Source organism: Paroedura picta, chromosome 5 (genome assembly GCF_049243985.1).
Source record: "Paroedura picta isolate Pp20150507F chromosome 5, Ppicta_v3.0, whole genome shotgun sequence".
In the NCBI taxonomy this organism is placed as follows: Eukaryota; Metazoa; Chordata; class Lepidosauria; order Squamata; family Gekkonidae; genus Paroedura; species Paroedura picta.
Window position 1 is genome coordinate 8,106,417 of NC_135373.1, and position 23,431 is coordinate 8,129,847.

General features: G+C 45.8%; 1 protein-coding gene and 1 long non-coding RNA gene across 2 annotated transcripts; one reads left to right on the plus strand and one right to left on the minus strand.

Moving 5' to 3' along the window:
- Positions 1 to 482: 482 nt before the first annotated feature.
- LOC143838918 (uncharacterized) lies at positions 483 to 3,805 on the minus strand. The gene is made up of 4 exons (XR_013231477.1): positions 3,713 to 3,805; positions 2,895 to 3,038; positions 1,711 to 1,737; positions 483 to 522 (listed from the first exon to the last, which is right to left on the minus strand). It is a non-coding gene; the product is annotated as an uncharacterized LOC143838918 (long non-coding RNA).
- A 15,903-nt stretch (positions 3,806 to 19,708) lies between these two features.
- LOC143836994 (uncharacterized) lies at positions 19,709 to 22,749 on the plus strand. The gene is made up of 2 exons (XM_077336382.1): positions 19,709 to 19,832; positions 21,831 to 22,749. The coding sequence occupies exons 1-2, from the start codon at positions 19,784 to 19,786 to the stop codon at positions 22,652 to 22,654; spliced, it is 873 nt and encodes a 290-aa protein (XP_077192497.1). The 5' UTR covers positions 19,709 to 19,783; the 3' UTR covers positions 22,655 to 22,749.
- The last annotated feature ends 682 nt before the right edge of the window (positions 22,750 to 23,431 follow it).

Sequence of the window (23,431 nt, forward strand, 5' to 3'; positions counted from 1 at the left end):
CTCTTTTGGAGGGTGGACTCCATAACATTATACTCCACTGAAGTCCCTCCCTGCCCCAAATCCTGCCCACCCCCAGCTCCACCCCCAAAGTCTCCAGGTATTTCCCTACCCAGAGCCGGCAACTCTAGGCCTGGCTAAATGGAAAAAAAGAGCCTCTTGTGGTGCAGAAATGCTGTCTGAAGCTGTCTGTCCATGAGGTTGGGAGTTCAATCCCAACCTCAACCTTCCATCCTTCCAAGGTCGGTAAAATGAGGACCCAGCTTGCTGGGGGGTAAACGATAATGACTGGGGAAGGCTCTGGCAAACCACCCCGCATTGAGTCTGCCATGAAAACGCTAGAGGGCGTCACCCCAAGGGTCAGACATGACCCGGTGCTTGCACAGGGGATACCTTTACCTTTAAATGGAAAAAAGGCCTGGCTCAGCACAATTTCAAGAGTCAAGATTACATCACTGCTCCCCCACCCCATGTTGAGATACTCACCACTTGTGGTTTCAAAGTTTCAAGAACCCTTGTCAAGACCTAAAATGGCAAAAGCAGGAGTGATTTCTGGTTGCATTTCATCATAATGGACTGTATAGCTATGGTTCAGGTGCATCCCTTATTTCTTTATGGAAGAGATTCTCCCTTCAGCCTTTCTGGGCATGAGCACCACCCAGTGAATTAACAAAGAGCCCAAATAGCTCAAATCAAAAGCAGACATCAATACAGTGTCAGTAGGGTTGCCAGCCTCCAGTTGGATCCTGGAGATCTTCTGAAATTCCAATTTGCCTCCAGACTAGAGATTTCAGTTCTTCCAGGAGAAAATGGCTGCCGTGAATGGTGGTGTAGGTGGCATTATAATTTGTTGAAATCCCGCCGTAGGCCGTCTCTCCCCAGACCCCTCCTTATTGATAGCCATGGATTTAAAAGAATTTAACAGTTTGTGAATGAACCAAAGTCACCCAGGAAATTTACAAGGCAGAATGGGAATTCGAATCTGGATTTCTCAAACCCTAGTACAGCCTTTCTCAACTTTTTTACCATTGAGAAACCCCTGAAATAGTCTTCAGGCTTCAAGAAATTCCAGAAGTGGTGTAGTCATGCAGGATATGGCTGGGAAGCAGAGGTGTGGACATGCCCACCTGGAGCCCCTCCCCTTCCCACTCCATCCTGGCACCTCATTGGTCATTTTGGGCATTTTGAGCAGACTGGCATGACCATACATGGTCATATCACCCAATAAATGTTTAACAAATTTTAAAAATATATTAAAAAATTAATTAACTCCCACCTATTCAGGAAACCCTTCTAGGGTCATCAAGAAACTCCAGGGTTTCACAGAACCCTGGTTGAGAAAGCTTGCCTTAGTGTGACACTACCCACTACATCACACTGGCTTTCTGTACTCAGGCTCACTGCTTTTAATTATGGGAACCTCAATGGCACAGCCAACAAGGGAAAAGCTTTTTAGCATTTTGTTTTTTATTTATAATTTAATTCCCACTCTGTCATGAATGATTGCTGGGCTGTTTGGGAGGAGCCCATTTTGAAAAGTGAAATACCCTGGGAGAGGTTCACCCCTTGCATTCTGCCCTCTGTGGTACTACAAATGTTCCTTTCCATGTACATACACACCATCTTGCTGCGTGGTTTCATATCAGAGAAGGAGGTGGTCCTTGTTATCTGTTAAAAGGGCAATTAGCAAAGAAATAACCTGGTCTTACTCACCTGAAGAGCATAACCTTCAGGGCCAGCCTATGGGAACAGACCAAAATACTTGTGTCGGTTTTGGTTGTTTCCACAAATGTAACATCAAGACAAAATGTTAATGGGAACAAGCACTGACTATAGGCATGTATGAACCTTCCAATTTATTTGAGGCAGTGTTCTGGAGAATGCTAGCTTTTGTCATTTTTTCAGGTTGTGGGGCTGTGTTCTCATAGTTTTTGCTCCTACCATTTCATTTTGCCTGCATCTGTGGCTGGTATTTTCAGAGATCTGTCACAGCAAGATATGTATCTCTCTGTGGCAATTCACATCTTGCTGTGATAGACCTCTGAAGATGCCAGCCACAGATGCAGGTGAAACGTTAGGAGCAGAAACTACCAGAACATAGCCCCACAACCTGAAAAAACAACAAAAAACAGTTGATTCCAGCCGTGAAAGCCTTCGACAATACATTTTCTGGGAAATAGTTTCCTGTAGAACAATAAAATCAGAGTCCAGGAGCACCTTTAAGACCAACAAAGATTTATTCAAGGCATGAGCTTTCGAGTACAAGCACTCTTCCTCAGAGTTGCACTCAAAACTCACGCCTTGAATAAATCTTTGTTGGTCTTAAAGGTGCTCCTAGGCCTAGTCTGCACACAATAGACAATTCACTTTCAATGCACTTTAGAAGTAGATTTTCCTGTTCCACACAGGAAAATCCAGCTGCCAAAGCACATTGAAAGCGCATTATCCTATATGTGCAGAATGGGCCCTGGGCTCTGATTTTATTGTACTACTTCAGACCAACAAGGCTACTCATTTGAATCCTTCCTGTAGACCATTAGAGGAGTCTATGCAGTAAAGCAGAGCACAAGATGAGGAAGAACAAACTTTTAAAGAACAGAACAAGCTTTATAGGGAAGAGCAAAGATACAGAAACCCATCTGTCTAATCTAGCTGGGAGTGAGAGGAAATGAACCCACAGTTCTCAGAAGAATGGGGAAAACCTTCTTCCTTAACAAGCCAACCAAGTGCCAAGAAAAGAACAATTTGAACAGGCTAGCTAGCCTCCCCTTTACTGCCCTTACAGGATATTCTAGTTATCTTTCTGTGTTGATGCACAGTAGATCTTGCAGATTCCAACCTAAACTTCACCACAATAAGCTTTGGTTGCTTTTCTAAGCGAAGTTATGCATACTCACTGGGCTGCCATAGCTTTGAGGTCCATAGGGCTGAGGAGGCCTGTTGACATAGGGTGGAGGAGTGTTGATGTGATGCACATACAATGGAGGACCAAAGTGCGGTGGTGGACCATTGGGTGGGAAACCATAGCGCGGAGGACCACCCTATAGATTTTATTTTAGAAAAATACACATTTGTTCCCTCCTATAGAATTAAACATTTGAAATGTTATGGAAACCTAGGCCTATTCTGCACACAATAGATAATGCACTTTCAATGCACTTTAGAAGTAGATTTTCCTGTTTCACACAGGACAATCCAGCTTACAAGGCACATTGAAAGGGCCTTATCCTATGTGTGCAGAATGGGCCCAGATCAATAAATGAATACATTAAACTAGTATAAAGGTCTTTTCAGGATATGTGTGATTCATTTGTTTATAGACATCTTCAGTTGTGTAGACAGTCTTGCCTTTGGCCAAAAATCTGTGTAAGGCTGCCTTGCCTGTTCACTTAAAAGTGGAGTGATAGTGCACAATATGTTTGGGAAGTACAGCTGTGGACACACCCATCGTAGGCCCCTCCCCTTCCCAACGCCTCCAGGCCCATCACTGGCCATTTTGGGAGGGGGGGAAGGTCAACATATATGGTCATGTCATCCAACAAGTGTTTAACAATTTTAAAAAATATATAAAAATTAATTATCTCCCAGCCCTTCAGGAAACCCTTCTAGGGCCTTCAAGACACCCCAGGATTTCATGAAACTCTGGTTGAGAAAGCCTGATATAAAGGGAAATATGCAGTAGCATATGCAGAGAAACAAAACTTGTGATACTTACCAAATCCCCAAAGGACTGAGGACCATAGGGCTGTGGAGTGTTGTCTTGAAACCCATGGCTTTGAGGGTTGTGACCCTGCTGACCACAATCAAGAGGATTGCCCTATAGACATTTTTTTTAAATACACTAGTTGAGCCTGTTTATTTCACCAATATTAATTTAAGAACATAAATGTTACAGAGATGTGTATCTTTGTTAGTGTATTAAAAATGCCATAATTCATGACAGGTTAATGATGTTTACAAGTCAGGTCCTATTTTCACGTATGCATAATCAAAGACATGAAACTCTGTTTCAAAATCCCTACTCTTATATATGGATTCTTCTTTAAGGATGTGCATTAATAAAGCAACAAAGGTGAAATGGTTGTGTATTCGTACGGAGCACTCGGACTTCCTCACTGAAAGATGCACCATATTGTTTCATTTCTGAGGTAATCATCGAAAGACCTGAATGCCAACGTCTTCTGTGAGTGAACTGGAATAATAGTCCCAAGACCCTCAGTTTGCTTTTAATGAAGACTCATCATTTCCCACCAGAGATGCAGACCACAAAACACGTGGAGAGCATTTATGGAGCACAATTCAGGTTGTACACTCATATGAATATCCATGATTGTGAGGTAAAACAGGTGGTATGGACAGGACACGACCAAAAGATACAGGAGCTACTAAATGGACATGTACAAACTAGGGGCCCATGAGGATATCTCGAGTTTCTCCCCTTCCAGGATTTTTTATGAACTCAGGAACATAAGCCAGGATGATTTCTTCTCCTACTTCTTCTTTCCTTTTAGTGACACTCAACTATTGTCAACATTCTGGTACATGGCCATCTCTCTCTCTCTCTCTCATTTAACTATTGCTGCATTCCTGGAGATGCTCCAAACAGGTAGAGTTTTATAACTTTCCTCTCCCACAGAAGAACCAGGGGTTTACTATAGGGCCACTGGGTCTGGTAAGGTACCAGTCAAATGACCAGCCTAAGAGGCAAACAGCACTATCAAATTGAACAAAAGTTGTTATACTCACTGGTCTGAAGTTGCTGGGTCCACGCTACAACATAAACAAAGAGTTTTTTTTTTTTATACATGACTCTTTCAGCATTTGTGGCATACTTGGCCAGTGTTACTACTACTAGACTTATCTTAGTCTACACAAAGAAGAGGGCCAAGATGTGCTACAGCTCACCCTCCTCCCTCAAAAGTCTACTCCAACAACTAAAGGCTTAGTTGATATATCTTGGCACAGGGGCCTTGTTATTTACCCTCTGAAAGCAAATGAACTCCCACCCTTGGCTTCTCCCTCCTACCCTTGAGAAACGGAGAACAGCAGAAAAAGTGGTTTCCATGGTGACTCTCTAGGAATTACCCAATGTCTCTATTGTTCTTACCAAAGCTATCACAGATAGAATCTTGATGAAATATACTTCCTCAAATCTATTCAGGCTTCAAAATTTTAGTTGGATTAAATGTTGGGTTCCCCCATTCCCTCCTTCATCCTTGTGTGCTGTTCACCATATTTGAAGACAGAAGCTTTCAACTAACTCACTCTGAACTAATCACAGTTCATTTCCTTCCCAATAACTGAACTTTGAAAACCGCAATTTAATCCTTGTTGGTCCTGATATCTGTCAACAGGGGGCATCTAATGTTTTGTTTATGTTTTATTCTATTGATTATTAAATTTTTATATTGCCCCACTTTGTGGACAAGCTCACAACATGTTAGAATTATATTTTTTGTTTGTTTATTAACATTTCTATACTGCCCTCCCAGCACACCTGCTCAGGGCAGCGTAGGTCATAATAAAACATCCTAATTACCAAACAAAATGTTTAACATTAAATAAAGTTTCTCAACATTTAACATTTAAAATTGTAGAGGGAATCTCAGCGGCGTCCGAAAGGAATTGCAGAGTTCAAAGGAAGACATTTTGACCCCAAATGCATCTTTTTTTGGTTCAATTAATCAAAAATACAATAAAAACTATAAAACAAATACGCTGAGCATTTCGATATGCCTGCTACTTCCGTACAGTCAGTATTAAGAGGTGGGATTTTATTCTGGAGAGGGAAGGAGGGAGGTCCGTATGATTTATTTGTCAACATAGGGGTATGTAGACATAAGGATTTTATCTTTTATGTATTTTATCTTTAATAGTTTATTTAATCATTTTAAGATCTGTTTGGTTATGTAACCCCATGGCCTATTTTATTATTTTGTTGAAATTTTAAACCCTGTTTTTATATGTCTTATACATATTTTATGCCAATAAAAGGTTACTGACTGACTGACATAAGGAGACAAACAAATGGATGATACTCACTGGGCCACTGCAAGCCTAAATAAATGTAAAGAAAAAAAGTCAGCTGTTTTATCTTGTTTCCATATGCATTGTTTATGAAATAAAGCAGCATGTAAGCCCAAGTTTTTGTGGATACCACCACCACGGTTTCTTGACAGGATTACATTCCTTTTATTAATTTACTCGGAGAAAGCCTGCTGCAGAGGCTGAAATGCAACATGGCGCCAACGGGACGGCGGTTGCAGGGAAGGCAGCAATGTGGAGGGGCAGAGAGGGTTGGCAGGTTGGCCTCGGGGCTTGTGGGCCCCAGTCCAGCTGCCGCCGCCTGCTCCATTAACTAGAGCACGGCACCTCCCCTGCCGCCACATCCCCTGTGGCGTGTTTGGGGGCTCCTCACAGGGCTCTCAATTCCCACCACGTGCTCTGTGCAGTCAACATCACAGCCTCATATGCTGCCTGCACAATGGCACCGGCCGCTCTCCAGCAGCGCCGCTGTCACTGCCCCCTCCCTGGCAGCTCCATGGCCACCTCCCTGGTTGCTCCACAGCTGTTGTCTCCTGGCCGCCGCCAGGCGCTGTGGCTCCCCCATGGAACTGGTTTCAAGGCCTTTTCAGAAGATCCATTTTATATAACTACAGATGCCCTGTCATTGTTGGAATTTGAAAGATCTGCAGTGTGCACAACTGAGCGGAATTTAAAGGGTGTCCTGCATGGAACATCGGAGGAGATGTATATTTGGCTTACGTAGGATAGGAACTTCCTGAGGATTTACAAATTATCCCGTCTAGTGTCCTGGTTGGCTCAAAAGTAGACTTCCTGCTTTTTGAGCCCACTTACTTCCTGCTTGCCTCCAGGACAGGAGCTTGAACAGGAGAATACCTGCAGAAACAGATTGGCCCCTTCCCCCTCTCTCTTTACATAGTTGTTTCTCTTCATAAAAAATAAAACTATTTTGTTCCTTAAGCAGCTTGGCTCTTCTCTGCATACTGAAACTCTGCCAACAGTCATTGGGATACAGATTTGGTTGCTCATTGCAATAAAACTGTACCACACAGTCCAGATCCTCCCAGGGTGTTTAAATACTTTAAGGCATGTCCTCTTAGAAAAAGGAAAGGTACAGCCCCATTTCTAGAAGCCAACTCACTGGCCATTCCCTGGGAGAAAGGTTTCTGTTATCAGTGCTCATGTGTGCAAGTTGATTCTAGCTCAAGCCCACTGAAAGCTATAGGTTTAGACTGGAGACCCCCTGTGCAGGATAGCGCAATATGAAAACCGAAGGACCCGTCAGCCAAGAAAAGTGGAATCTCCCATTTCTCAGATGGACTTGGAGGGGAAAGAAAGAACACACCAATGGTCATCCCTTGATCCCCATTGAATAAACAATCCTTGAACCTCTGTGGTCTATGTCAGGGGTAGTCAACCTGTGGTCCTCCAGATGTCAATGGACTACAATTCCCATGAGCCCCTGGCAGCATTTGCTGGCAGGGGCTCATGGGAGTTGTAGTCCATGAACATCTGGAGGTCCACAGGTTGACTACCCCTGGTCTATGTGATACTATTAGAAGTAAATACAGAAAATAGAACAACGAGGCAACTGGCCCAGGGCTTGGGCAGGATTTCAACCCAGCTCTGCCAGGCCTAGGCAAGACTTCTCAAATACAGAAAATGATGGGTGTGTTCACTGTCTCAGTTTTGTGTTTCCTACAGACACTGATGAAGACAACGATTGTTGTTGAAAATGAGTTGTATTCCTCCGGGGCTTGTTTTGGCCCCAATTCATATCCTTATTAAAAGTTGCCTACATGCCATCATCAGCTTGGTGTGTTTCTTCACTTGCAGATTGTACGACATGTCAGTTAAATCCCAAGAAAATACAGAGACAAAAGACTTCCCCCTCCTGGACATGGACTACATTCGGACCTAAGGCTTGTTATTACAGGTAGGGGCCCTGTACGTTTTGGGGCCATGTGTTCTTTTTCTGCCTCCTTCTTTTGCAGATATTCCTTTATTCTGTCTTTTCGACCTCCACACATCAGGTGGCGCTGTCACCTCTGCCTCTTGGGGTTGCCCTTTCCGGTTGGGCATTATCATGTAGTTCTGTGTCTTTCCCCTCGAATTACATCTTAGAAATGAGAGATTCCGCACTTGCAACCACTTCATCTGGACTTGATGGTTAGCTCTTTTACGTATGAACAAGGATTCCAAATAGCAATGCCAGCCTCCAGGTGGGACCGGGGGATCCCCCAGAATTACAGTTCATCTCAGGACTAAAAAGTTCCATTTCCTTGGAGAAAATGGACACTTTGGAAGGTGAACTCCATGGCATTGCACATTACTGAAGCTCCTGTCCTCCCCAGGTTCCAACGCTAAATTTCCAAAAGTTTCCTTGCCTAGATACGGCAATCCTACCCACTCCCCTCCCCTGCTGATAGCAACCATAATTCTGCCATAGAGTTGGACCACAGCTTCCTGGCCAGTAGTGTAGAAGTCATTTGTTGCAAATGGAGACTTTTCAGTATCTGAGCCACAGGTGGCAGGAAGTCAGGAAGAGAACGAGGCTGGTGAGACTGAGGATTCCCATGGTTTGCCATTATATCAGAATGCAGCCAGAAGGCACTACCTGTTTCTTAGGTATTTCAGGGTTCTTCAATAGACAAGATCATGTGGATATTATTTCCCCTGGCAATACTCACACTTTTTCCTCCTCCTCCTCCTCCTAGAAAAGGTGCAACAAGCTAAAAAGGAAAAGACTGACATGATTAGTTGCGTGGGGGTCTTTTTGAATTTTGACTTCAAGAAATAATAGGAAGACTTAGAAAATTAAATTTCAACTTCTGTTTTGTGAAGGGAACAGTTCTTTGTTTGGGTTTGTGGCATGAAGCACTCATCTGGATTACTTAGCCATGACCTCATGCTAACTCATGCAGGGGCGGCTTCCTTCTCTGTGAATTGGAATTCTCCATCCGGGTAGAAGGAATTGCACCTTTCAAAGGAAGACGTGAATGGCTTTGTCTGGGGGGAAAGTGATAGTCCACCATCTAAGGAAGCCCATCGTGGTACGGTAATGAGAGCAAAAATGGCAGGGGCAATGTCATACGATGCGCCAATATCACTTCCAGGAAAGACCCACAAGTGACGTCACCATATTTTATCTATCTGTCATCTGTCTATTTATCAGTCTATCTGTCCGTCCATTATCTATCCATCCATCCATCCATCCGTTCATCTATCTATCTGTCTGTCTGTCTGTCCCTCCATCCGTCCGTCCGTCCTTCCATCCGTCCGTCCACTATCCATCCATCCATCCATCCATCCATCCATCCATCCATCCATCCATCCATCCATCCATCCATCCATCTATTTGTTCATCTATCTAGCTGTCTGTCTGTCTTTTTGTATTTATTTACCACTCTCCCTTGTGGTTCAGGGTGGTTTACATGGAACATCAAGAAATACTCTAGGAATTCCCCCCCCCCCAATTTCTATATTATCTGCTATAGGGATTGGGGAAATTCCTAGTGCGATACTTGACACAGTCTTTACCTGGAAGTGACATTGCTTTCCTCCTTATGCCTTGTCCTTTGAATGTTCCCACTTGAAATCCTCAGAGCTTTCCTGTTTCTCATGTAATTTTGAATGATTTCTGCCTTTCTCGATCTTTAAGCTTTTTAAATTTATAGCTGTAGGCTATGAATAAACCTCTCATATAAGCTTTACTGGTCTCCCACAATGTTTTTATGTCCTCCTGTATATTTAATTCAAGGAAGTGTTTTAATTTCACTCTACAGTCTTTCACAATTTCTTCATGTAATAACAGACTATCCATCATTCTCTGCCTTTGACTACTTTTCCTTCTCTTTGACTTCAAGTTCATTACTACAGGTCTATGATCTGGTAGTCATCCAGGTAGTATCTCAGTTCTACATATATCCTTTGTAATCCAAATCATATCTAATCTGGACCATGAACTATGTTTTTCAGGAAAAAAAGGTTAAGTGTTTTGTAGTTATATTGCTATTTCTCCACATACTCCCCATTCCCCATTTATCAACCAAATCCAAAGAACTCAATGGTAACTTCCCTCGTTCTCTTCTAAAACTTTGTTGGTTTAAAGGTGCCACTAAAATCTAGATTTTTAATATTGCAAAGTGTTGAATTATGCAACCCTCCCACAACTGACAGACTGAATGTTCCTTCCCCTCCCTCCATGTGGCTCAGGACAGCAGAATAGCCTCCCCCTCCTCCAAGTCTTGTCTTCACAACCACCCTGTGGAGTAGGCTTGGCTGAAAGACAGGCATGGTGATCTGGACCCAGGTCTCCTCATCAGCCAGATTTATCCACCAATTTCCAATGACTGCAGACCTTTCCAGTGGCCAGCCTTCATTCAATCACACCTGAGATTCTCTGCTCGAACGAGAGATTATGCAAAGCAGCTCAGGAAACAGAATCCCTTCCCATCTCCTCACCTTGTTAATGATTTCAAACTGCAAGAGGAAAAAGGCAGATATTAGAAGAGGCTCTTTATTTCCCCTTGCTCAGCCCCATTTCCTTTGAGGCTTGTGGGAAGGAAAACAAACACAAACAAATGCCTGGGGGAAAACCATAGCAGATTATTTCTTTTAAGCAAAAGAAGTTTGGGAGACAGTTGCTATCCGGGGATAGGGAAGTTGGGCTCTGACCTGGGCTGCTCCTGTAGAACAATACACTTTCCATGTGTTTTTACAGCGGGATTTTCCTGTGCAGAACAGGAAAATCTACTTTGAAAGTGCATTGAAAGTGCATTAACCATTGGGTGCAGAATGTGGATAGCCCAGGCTAGCCTGAAGTTTGCTGATCTCAGAAGCTAAGCAGAGCAGCCCTGGCCCACATTCAGATGGGAGACATCCCAGGAGCACCAGGGTTGTGACATGGAGGCAGCCAAAGGAAAACCATCCCTGAAGGTCGCTTGCCTTGGGAACCCTATGGGGTGGCAATCAATCAACAGGGGAAAGTGGCACAGCATAGCCTGATCTCGGAAGCTAAGGAGCATTGGTAGTTGGAAGGGAGACTACCAAGAAAGGCTGATCAGAGGAAGGCCATGGGCAACCACCTCTGCTTTCTGATTTCCTTAAAAGCCCCTTGCTGGGGTCACCGTATGTCCATGGTCTAGCCCAGTCTCATCAGATCATGGAAGCTATGCAGTGTCAGTACTTGGATGGGAGTCCACCCAGGAAGGCTCTTTAGAGGAAAGCTATGGGCAACCCCCCCCCCTGCTTCCTGCTTTCATTAAAATCCCACTGTTGGGATCACCATAAGTCCGTGGTCTAGCCCAGCCTCCTCAGATCATGGAAGCTATACAGGGTCAGTACTTGGATGGGAGTCCACCCAGGAAGGCTCTGCAGACGAAAGCTATGGGCAACCCCCTCTGCTTCCTGCTTCCCTTAAAAGCCCCTTGCTGGGGTCACCATAAGTCTGTGGTCTAGCCCAGCCTCCTCAGATCATGGAAGCTATGCAGGGTCCACCCAGGAAGACTGGGCAGAGGAAGGCCAAGGCCAACCTGCCCTGCTTCTCCAAGGCCTTGAAAACCCCTTGCTGGGGACTCTGTGCAGCAACTGAGACTTCGTGACGCTTACATACATAATTCTGAGAGACCGCCACAGTGTTCTGCAGGGCTTCCAGCTCTCCCCATCCATCTTTTCTCCTAGCTGGATTTCTGACCAGTGCTGTTGTCAGGACTAGACTTGAGGGACGGGAGGGAGTTTCGGACCCTCGTTTGTGGGCTCAACCAGGGAAGGAGCAACTTAACAGGCCACAGCCTTGCCTTTGAAGCACACATTACCTTCTTCTCAACAACCCACTCAGACCATTCAATCTAGAGTCTGAAATGACCACATGACCAGAGGCCAAGGGAGACACAGGGAGGGCTGTGATCCAGTCTTCTCAGCATTTTTAACAACGGAAGAAGACACCTGGAGCTGTCATTAAGAGCCCAGCTGGGAGCCGCAGCATCCCCAATTTTGCCTCAGCAGTGACACCACCATTTTAGAGATGAAATGCGAAAACGATGGGAGCCCAATCCTGATTTCTCTCTTCTGTTGGCCTTTCTTATAACAGGCAGGATAATTGGGGTAGTGATACTCACTGGGGAAAAGCCTCCTCCATTGGGACCTTCTCCGCCTCCTAAAAGAGGCCCAAATAACTAAAACAGAAAAGGCAGATGAGATTAGATACCCTGCATCTCTGAGGTTCTTCACTCGTCCCTAATCCCTGGCTTGAACCCAGAATTCCCAAAGCGACACTGTTGACTGGAGTCCCCCAGATGATGTCTATAGGCACCATGGGCCTTGCAAGCACTTTTCCTGGTACCCTCCAAGTTGTTTTTTCAAAGTGGGTCGTGCCAGGTGGGGCACTTGCCCAACAAGGTTTCTTATTGGCCATTGGCTGTGTGGATTATAATAATGTTTTGGTAGCAACTGCCATCACGGCATTGGTTTTATTGTTTCATTCCTCTTCTCCACTGTATTAAAAAAAATTACTCCTCATCTACTGCACTTTGTCATCCCCTGAATGTTGGTGGTCTGGGGTGGGAGAGGTCGTTCCATTTCCCATGGTGGCCATTGTGTAGTCAGCTGCACCTTCCTTGGTAGCCATTTTGTGGTTACGTCCACAACCCTGTATAGGAATTTTCTAAGGTCCTCACAGGCTCAAAAAGGTGGGAGACCCCTTCTGTAACTATGGCATCATACTAAAATTATTTTTTTATTTATATGACATTCCCTGGATTTGTAGCACCTCACAGGCTGTTTGGAAATCAACCAACATATACCATTGAAAAGCTTCAAATCTAAAAGAACAGTGGGGTCAATGGGAGGAAAATTTGTGTGTGAGGGAGGGGAGCTCTGTAAAGCAGGGGTAGTCAACCTGTGGTCCTCCAGATGTGCATGGACTACAATTCCCATGATCCCCTGCCAGCAATTGCAATTGCTGGCAGGGGATCATGGGAATTGTAGTCCATGCACATCTGGAGGACCACAGGTTGACTACCCCTGCTGTAAAGGATGCCTATTGCTTTTGGAATATATGTCTACCCCAAGCCCAATTATGAAAAGCAAAAAAATGACATTTTGGGTGCAAGATATTAGATGATGATGATGATTTATCGTATGGCAGAGTTACACACAAAAAAGCAAATAATAATACAAAACATGTAGTCAAATAGGTACAACGGTTATGCAGACTGATTGTGCATTTTCCCGAAATGTTTAAGTTTTCAATCCACTCAGTTACAGCTGGAGAGAAACTGTTCTACACTCAGAGTAGTTCAGCAGTGGAATCAGCTGCCTGGGGAGGTTGAGCTCCGCCTGACTGGTAGAATTCAAGCAGCAACTGGACAGATATTTATCCTTAGGCTGATCCTACATTGAGCAGGGGGTAGAACCAGATGCCCCATGTGTCCCCTTCTAACTCTAGGATTCCCAGAGCAGGTATGCACTCCACATACCTTGTGAGTCAGACGGTCGCTGATTTTTTCCCTACAATAGCTTTTGTTTTCTGCTACAATTTCCCTCTCCTTGTTTGTGCATAACTCTGCTGCCACCCAGTGGCAATTCATGTGCAAGGCTTTGTTTTTTAAAGGGAAAACAAGAAATCTTCCTTGCCTCCCCTTTTGTGGGAAAGGTTTTGACCAAGATCCGTGGGCCTTATCCTATCATCCCGCTGCCATCCATCTCAATATGATCCTGTAAGCTGAACATGTAAAGCTGAGACTTTCTTATTCTTGCCCTAATTAGGCTGAGGCTGTGGCTCAGTAATACAGCTGTTTGGCATGCAAAACATCCCAGGTTCAATCCATGGCATCTCAGGAGGTAGGTGATAAGAAAGACCACCGCTTGAGACTCTTGAAAGCCCCTGGCAGCCTGAGTGGACAAAACTAGGCTTGAAGGAATGGCACTCTGAATCAGCACAAGTTGGTGTGAAGAAGAAGAAGAAGAAGAAGAAGAAGAAGAAGAAGAAGAAGAAGAAGAAGAAGAAGAAGAAGAAGAAGAAGAAGAAGAAGAAGAGTTATATGCCGCTTTACTCTATCCGAAGGAGTCTCAAAGTGGCTTACATTCACCTTCCCTTTCCTCTCCCCACAACAGACACCCTGTGAGGTGGGTGAGGCTGAGAGAGCCCTGATATTATTGAAGAAGAAGAAGAGTTGGTTCTTATATGTCGCTTTTCTCCACCCAAAGGAGTCTCAAAGCGGCTTCCTATTGCCTCCCCTTTCCTCTCCCCACAACAGACACCCTGTGAGGTGGGTGAAGCTGAGAGAGCCCTGATATTACTGCTCGGTCAGAACAGTTTTATCAGTGCTGTGGTGAGCCCAAGGTCACCCAGCTGGCTGCATGTGGGGGAGCGCGGAATCAAACCTGGCTCGCCAGATTAGAGGTCCGCTCTCCTAACCACTGCACCAAGCTGGCTATGCTGGGCCTCAAGAGGTGGATGTGCTCCTCACCTGAGACTCTGTTTCCTTCGGGCCGAGCACGAAGACAAAGAGAACGGCAGCGGCTGCCTGGAGTCTCATGCTGGTCAGCTGTGATGCGTCCTCCCCAGGTGTGGAAATACCCAAGTGAGGGGGGGAGGGCATTGAGACACCTTTATTTATCAACAGCATTGCAAGCCCCACTGCCCAAACTGAAAGCCTTCCCTTATTCAATCAGTTAGGATTAAGAAAGGTCAGAGGGATTAAGTTATCGCAGAGCCATTCTGGTGGAAAGAACATTGGTGGAGGTGAACAAGGGCTTCCAAGACCAAGAGGTAACAGCAGTGGGAATGCCACAACCGTTTCTGCACTAGAAATATCATCCAGATTTGCATTTTTAATGGGCCAGCTTTTCTGCCTGTTTCCACACAAAAATTTGCCTGTCCAGTTGCAGTCCCAAATTGCCTCTGGAGTTATTGCACATTTTGTGGTTTCCCAGTTACAGCAATTTCATCAGTCAAGGCAGGGTCTAATTTGGGGGCTGCCCAATTTGGAAATGTGTGCAATTGTTTCCCCCACACACACCCACCATTGTGAGTCATTGGGGCATGCCCCTGTCCTTGTCACCACCCTCCCTGCCCCTTCCCTTCTTCCTCTTCCCTCCCTCTGGGGTGATTGCGTTACAACGTTGTTTCTAAGTTTAAGAAAAGCAGTCTTGCATAGCAGAATTATAATATTATAACCCAGGACTTTAAAAAATAAAATTGCATTCAGGACACTTCAGGATGGGAAAGGGGAGGTCATCATGGGCACAGTGAGACACAATGAAACAAAGAGGCAAGCAATCTCCTTTTTGCAAATGACACATTTTTTAAAAGGGGAAAGCACCATGGGAGGCTGCCTCTGTTGGATTCAGTGCAGGAAGCATATTGCGAATTTCAGCCTGGGAAATAAGGGGAGGAAAGCCCAAATGCGGAAAGTCTGGAGTTGACTCACAGCATTCAAAGGAAATCCAAAGAGAGGCTAAAAAAAGGTATGTCTCCTAATGCAGAAATGGTCCACGTTTTCCCTATACACTGTCTTTTTTGCAGAAAGGGCAGGTAGCTTTTCCCCGTCCATCCCCGCTGCTGCATTCAACCGAGAAGAGAATTTCAGAATTCACATCTGGAATATTTTTAATACTTGAAAACTTTGAGGAGTAACCAAGGCTGTCAACATTGCCATTTCAATATTAGTGTTCAATAATTTGTAAATCAGTTTGATTTAAACTGTTAACTTCTCAGGATAGAGGGAGAAGGAAGGTCTTTACCTCTTCTGATATTAAAGCTTATCATGCCATTTAAGGGGGCTGATAAAGCAGCATAAAATGAAGGAAGCACTAAAATAGAACCACCAAAGTCAAAGGGCCTGCTCCTGCTGGAAACCAACCAAACAGCAGAGACCTCTGTACAATGTCTGTGCTGTAGGTATGGTTGGGGGGAAGGGGAAGAAAGCCCATAGGCAGGACATCTGCACCCCAAAGAAAGTGTCATGGGCTCGCATTTCTTTGATGAAGTGGAGAAAAGCCACACTTGGAGATGCCGGCGAATAAGTAGTGTGACTGCAGAGTCAATGCTAAACCTTGCAGACTGGAGAAAACAAACAGACCAGGATCAGAGTGGAGATTGGGGTCATGTGCAGATGGCTTTTGTTTAACTAAACCCAACCAGCTTTAAAAGCCCAGTGCAGATAAGTCCCAAGACTCAGTAGCTTTAATCTGGCCCTTTTGCAGAGGATTGGACCAAACACTGTTTAACTTTGCCTGCATTGTGCCTCTAAGGAAACTCAAGTATCTCTGACCATGTGCAGAGAGCATTTTGCACACCATTAAGTAACTACTGTCCACATGATTAAGCAGCAGGATTGTTCAGAAGCATTAAGCTGGAGGTTTCTCTGTCTGTGATGTTGTTTTGAGATTCAGTGCCAGTAATTGAGTGATCTCCAGTGGTGGCATTCAAGACAGATACAAGGTTCTTCTGGGACATTCCGGGCAGTATAGAGGGTGGCCCATGAATGTGTTCTAAAGGGCTCAGAAAGTATGTTTTGTGGAGAGATTTTCCTTTTCTTCTGGGGTGCTGGGGGAGCCCATGTTTCGATCCTTATTTACTATGCAGGGGGGCTAAACAGCCAAGGCCAGAGCATCAGGCTTTTTCTATACCCTCCCCAGTTCCAGTGCTTTTCCCCCCTTTCCCTCTTGTCCCAGGGCAATCACACTTTTTAATTTATGCCTGTTGCATCTTGTTTACAACAGCTAAATTGGAACTTGTGGCCCCTCCCCAAAATTTGAGCTTTTCAGTGTTGTGAGGGTCCATCTTCATTATATTGTCCACCTTGAGGCTCACTATTACTACTCAGCTAATTATAAGTGTTCACAATACTGAGATTGGATAAAGCACTCAAAACGGGGAAGGTGGCAGGTGGAAATGTATACGAATTCAATGCTCATCTATTTCTTTGGTCTATGCATAAGAGATAGGTAAGTCTGTAACTGCCACCTAGTGGACATACTGAGAATTTGTGACATGATATGTTAGAAACAAGAATCCCATGTAATGTGACTGCCACCTAGTGGACATAATGCAAATTTGTGAAATGATATTAGAGAAATGATATTATAGAAAACACTAGAGGGCGTCACCCCAAGGGTCAGACATGACCCAGTGCTTGCACAGGGGATACCTTTACCTTTACCTTATTATAGAAATTAGAAACCCATGTAGTAAAAAGCAACATAAAAACAACAGCCTTTATCCTTTTTATTAAAACATCTTCTTGAAAAATTCAATTCCTGCAGGGCCCATTTGCAAGGACTGCAGCATGACCATTTGCCCCAAAGGTATCTCCTATACTTCATAATGTTATCCGTTCAGTCGTGTCCGACCCTCGGCGATATGGTATGTTTCCCAGCTACTTCAAACAAGTGGTCGCAATGTCAAATCTCATTTTAAATACTTCTGTCATTTAAACTGTGATAATTGCTGCTATCTAGGAATATTCTTACCCTCCCAATCCCAAGAGGACATTTTCAGCAATTGGTTTACAAAAAGCCAAAACAGGATGGACACAAAAATAGGACATGTCCTCTAAAAACAGGACATCTGGCAACCCCACCTTACCTTGGATGAAGGATTCAAAGAAGGTGGGTAGTATAAAGTGGAACAACATGCATTGCTGTCTAATCCTATGTCCAGTGCCAGGAAATGTTTTGATAATTAGAGCAAACTTCTGTGCTTGCTCACGTGCGAAGTTCTCCCTTTATCCACAGCAAAATGCACCACTCTCAGAGCCCATCTCTGCCTTGGCCTGCTCATGCATTGATAAGAGCTAACAAGGTCCTTTGATCCCGGTTCTTCCTAAACATCAGATGAATGGCTTCTTTGATAGGCCATCTGGACCGGCCCTGGAAGAGGAAGTCAAGTCATGCAGCTAGCTGAGTGTCACCCAGACACAAAACTGGCTTTGTGCTCTCTCGTCCTTTGTTACATAAGAAACACGGTCCATGAGGGCTACCTGATTCCCCCACTCTTGAGAGCTATTTGGTTGGGTGAAGATGGACAGATCATCGGAGGGGGGCGGTTGTCCTCTTTACCTTGAAAACAAATTTGTCATAATGTAGTAAATGTGTTTTCTCTTTCCCACAGTTGAAAATTCCAAAAGCACATGATCTGCTTCCACCTTACCCACCTACCTGCTTCCACCTTACCCACCAGTTCTTCCCTACTGATGACAATCAAGTCTAAAATAGCAGACCCCCTGGTTCCCCTCTCTACTTTCTAGGAAATTAAGCTGTCAGCAAGACAATTAATCTCTTAATTAGCACGGTTTGTATTTTTAGCAGAATTGGTCTTCTAACACAGGGGTAGTCAACCTGTGGTCCTCCAGATGTCCGTGGACTACAATTCCCATGAGCCCCTGCCAGTGTTTGCAGGCAGGGGGTCATGGGAATTGTAGTCCATTGACATCTGGAGGACCATAGGTTGACTACCCCTGTTCTAACAGATATCTGGGTAATTGAAGTCACCCATGACCGCTGTTTCCCCCCTCTTTGAGAATTGTGTAATTTGGTTTAGGAGTATTGCATCCAAGTCCTCTGACTGGCTTGGTGGTCTACAGCAGACCCCCATAATAATACCACTCTCCTTTCCTACTCCTTTTATATTTACCCAAATACACTCAACTGAACTTTCATGCTCAGGTACCTGTATTTCTTCACAAGTATAAAGATTCCTAACATATATTGCTATACCTCCCTACTTCTTTACTTGTCTGTCCCTCTAGAGCAGGCATTTTATCCTGAGGAACTGATCCTGGTCACCTGGAGATGAGGTATAATTCTCAGGTCCCATATCTGGGGACTAGCACCCCAAGTGCTTACCTGGTCTCCATTGCAAGACCAATGTGTGGGATCCAGCCAATTTTTCCAATGGTGAAACAGGAGGTGTCTTTGATGGCCTAAAAAGGCTCAAATAGGCATCATGCCCTTCTAGCATTTTCATGGCAGACTCAATAGGGGGTGATTTGCCAGTGCCTTCCCCAGTCATTACCGTTTACCCCCCAGCAAGCTGGGTCCTCATTTTACCGACCTCAGAAGGATGGAAGGCTGAGTCAACCTTGAGCCGGCTGCTGGGATGGAACTCCCAGCCTCATGGGCAGAGCTTTCAGACTGCATGTCTGCTGCCTTACCACTCTGTGCCACAAGGGTCAGACATGACCCAGTGCTTGCACAGGGGATACCTTTACCTTTAGGCATCGTGAGACCTGTGTGGAGAAATGCCATGTGGACTTGAGGGGGAGGAGTGTACTAATAGAGGAAGAAATGGCCAAGTTTGAGCAAAAAAATCTTGGTTGGATCCTGCCCAATCTCTAGAAAACTTGGTAAGGAAGAAGTGCAAAAGTTCCATATGGTAATGGGAAGAACCACACTGCTCAGGGACAAAGCCCTATTCTGGTTGCAGAAAGCCCTACAATTTCAACCCCTGGCATCTCTCACTGAAAAGATCCCACATGGCAAACCTCTACCAAGGGAGGGCCATGACTAGCATGATAGTCTCTACTTGGCTTTGTAGACAGCATCTAAGGCAGCTTCATGGGGTGCCTCCTTGGGGTGGTTTTCCTCAACACTGCAGGGAAATGAAATGTTGTGCTCCCCTTTCAAGAATGTTCTGACTGTCCCCCTTTCTCCCCATTCATCTTCTGTGATGTCATCACAGAGCCATTGCAGTTTCCTCGGCGACCACAGTCAACAATTGTCCTCCACTTCCCCTCTGCCATGGCAACCTCAGACAATGGCCTCTTTAGCCTCAGAGACCTTGGAGAACTTACCACAACTTCCAGGTGAAAAGGACTGGGTAGTTCAACACCAAGGCTGGGGATAGGGAACACTCACTAGCCACTGGAGGGGCAAGAGGAAATGTCAAGGGGGGATATCAAGGAGGGATCAACCTCAGAAAGCCCCAGGACCAAAGGCAAACCCTTGAAGGGGGTGCCAGCTGCAATCACAGAAGCAAGAGAAGGGTAGAGAAAGGGGTGGGTGTCCCAGTGGAACTTGTGGGGGAGGGTTAGTTCATTCTGGGCCTGGAAGAGGGTTGACTGAATGTCCCTCCCTCAAAGCTGCTGCTATGTCAGACCAGTTATTGACCATGAGTTTGGAGACCTTATCCGGAATCTATACCATTTCTGAATGAGGTGGATGCAGGACAAGTTCTATCTGACATCTCCACCCACTGCCTCCATCCCTCCCACCTGAACCTCTGCTCATCCAATCCTTGGAAAATGCATTTATCCATCATTTCAGGACACTGTCAGACCTGTCCCCTCCCTTGGCCATTGGCCTCCTGCCGGAACCTTTTTTCCTGGTCTTGCCTCTCCTCTCTTTAGAGGTCCTCTCTGAAGTGGGCATCTCGGTGGGCTTGTTTCTTGAGGGACAGACTATTGGCTGCTTTCCATGCAAACAGGTCTCAGTGGCACGGGAAAGTTTTTAAATGAAAACACATATGGACCCACAATTTGCTAAGTGGCCTTGGCCCAGTCACACACACACACTCAGCCTAACCAGCATCATAGGGTTGTTGTGAGGGGAAAACAGAGGGGAACGTTGTCCTTTAGGTTCTCCTTGGAAAGGAAGGTGGCGTATAAATGAACAAAATAAAGAAACAAGAATTAAAAGTCAAGAATTGTGCATGCGCCTGTTGTTTTGCTCCCCAATGGGGATCCAAAGCAGCTGGCATCATCTCCCCCCTCTATTTATACTCACAACAGCCCTGTCAGGTATGCTTGGCTGAAAGATTAACTAGCTCAAGATCATTCAAAGAGTTCCTGTTTGAATTTGAACCTGGTACCTAAGATCCTAGTCCGAAATACTGTAACCAGCCCACCACATAAGCTCTCTTTGGCCCTCTAAACATCCAGAAGAAGTTCCTGACAGTCAGACCAGTTTCTCAGTGGAATAGGCTCCCCTGGGAGGTGGTGGGTTCTCCATCTTTGGAAATTTTTAAATAGATAGCCATCTGATGGAGAGGCTGATTCTGTAAAGGCTCAAGGGGGTGGCAGCTTACAGGGGATGAGCCATAAGGTTGTGAGTGTCCTGCATGGTTCAGGGAGTTGGACTAGATGACCCAGGAGGACCCTTCAAACTCTATGATTCTAGAAGGCAACCAAGAAAAGCACCTGGAATTAATTGGCAAATGTCCCCAAGGAATGGATGCCATGAATTGACAGGTGCTGTCTTCCCATGGAAGGCTTTTACCCCAATTGAATTAAGTCTACACAAGCCTTGGTTAGGCTTACTTATCAGCCATTGCTTATGATCACTATTAACTCTCTTCTCTTAGTCCTCTGACCTGTGTTGGAGAGAGCCAGAGAATTTCTCTCATTTGCATTAAAGGGTAAAGGTATCCCCTCTGCAACCACCGAGTCGTGTCTGACCCTTGGGGTGACACCCTCTAGCATTTGCTTGGCAGACTCAATATGGGTTGGTTTGCCATTGCCTTCCCCAGTCATTACCCTTTACCCCCCAGCAAGCTGGGTACTCATTTTACCGACCTTGGAAGGATGGAAGGCTGAGTCAACCTTGAGCTGGCTGCTGGGATCGAACTCCCAACCTCATGGGCAGACAGCTTCAGACACTATGTCACTGCCTTACCACTCTGTGCCACAAGAGGCTCTTCTCATTTGTATTAGCATATATATATAGTAAAAAGGAAAGTAGAGGTCTCTTCTACTCTTTGGGAAAGGATCCATCTGCTGACCATCCTACTCATAAAGGGGATTTGGCTGGCAAATTTCTCAGTGAAAGATTCTAACCCCTGCCACCTTTGGGTTATGTTCTCACAGGGGATGGAGGAAAACCTGCTCTTCCACCCCCCTTGCAACCGGGGAAGCCCCTCCCCCTTACAGGAAGTGGCTCCAAGCCTGGGGGAGGGGCCGGAAGCAACTCCCAAGACTTCCTGCTGCCGCTGCTGCCGCCTCCCCTGTTCAACCAGATGGCCCCGCCCAGCGACCCGATGGGAGTGGTCTACAGCGTGTCAGGCCCCGCCGCTTCCTCTTCACCCCCAAGGCAGGTCCAGACCCTTCCCGGCTCCTTCCCAGACATTTACGACGGGGACATGAAGAAATGGGAGGAACACTTCCGTAGCATCCAGAGGGCGTACAAAGAATTCGGCAAAGAAGACGACTTTGCGATCCGCATCCTCACCGAGGACTTCACGCTCCCGTTCCCTTTCGCCTGGCCCAGCGAGGGTGAAGCGGGCCAGCAAGTGGCCTACGATCCGGCCGACTGCGCTGGCTTCGACTTCTTCCTGCACCCGGGGCAGCCCGTCCCCCGTCTTCTCCAGCCCCTGCATGCCACCACCCAGGCGTTCTTCAAGAAGAGACGCTTGGAGCAGCTGGCGCTCAGTTACGCCGGCAAGGCGACCCTCATCGGTACCCCCGGGCTACCCTCGCAAGAAACGAGCCCTCCCTTGCAGCCGGACATCATGGTCATTACCAACATGCCGTGTGTGGCCACCGCCATGCTTCCTGGGGAGCCGTCTTTTCTCGTCCAGGACGGCAAAGGCCACCGGAACATCCAGCCTGCCCCCCTGGCCATCCCGAATTCTGCACCGATGCAGCCGCTCAACCTTCAGTTCATGAGCCCCACCAACCACGGCCCGTTTTAGCTTTTTTTCATAGTTCCAGATTTCACAAAGTGGAGTTATTTTTATGACTTTAACGCTGCCGTCTACGGCTTTCCCATTAAACCTCTGGTATCCTCGCCTTTGTTCCAGTTCTTGCAAGCATTACCTGATGCTCAGGAGCATTTAAGGCCAAGAGGTTACTCCACTAATGCTTCCTATAGTTGCAGAGGTCCACCTCGCAGCTCGAGTCTGGGTCGCCATGGCAGCAAGAAGTTGTGTCATCGGCATAATTAGGATGAAGATGTTCAATTGTCACTTTAGTTTTGTCGGCAAAAGCGTGACGCCTGGATGACCGCAGTGCTCTCTAGTGACAACGGGTGGATTGGAACCACACCTGGTACCAAATTCTGTGGCCTGTTGACCAAGAGGGGTTGATTCAGTGCAATAGAGGTATTTGCAGCTTCCAGAGTCAAATCTACATCTTCATTATGTTACAGAGCCAAGGTGGTGGTGTGGTTCAGAGCGGCGGCTTCTAATCTGACAAGCCAGATTTGATTCCCCGCTCCTCCACATGCAGCCAGCTGGTTGACCTTGGGCTAGTCGCAGCCCTGATAGATCTGTTCTCACAGAGCAGTCTTCTCAGTCTCAGTGCTCTCTCAGCCTCATGTACCTCACAGGGTGTCTTTTTGAGGGGAGGAGGGGAAGAAAAATGGAAGCCACTGAGACTCCTTCAGGCTGTGAAAAGCAGGGTATAAAAACCAATTCTTCTCTTTACAGGGGCTGCCATTCAATTAAAGACCTTCCAGTCCATTAAACCAG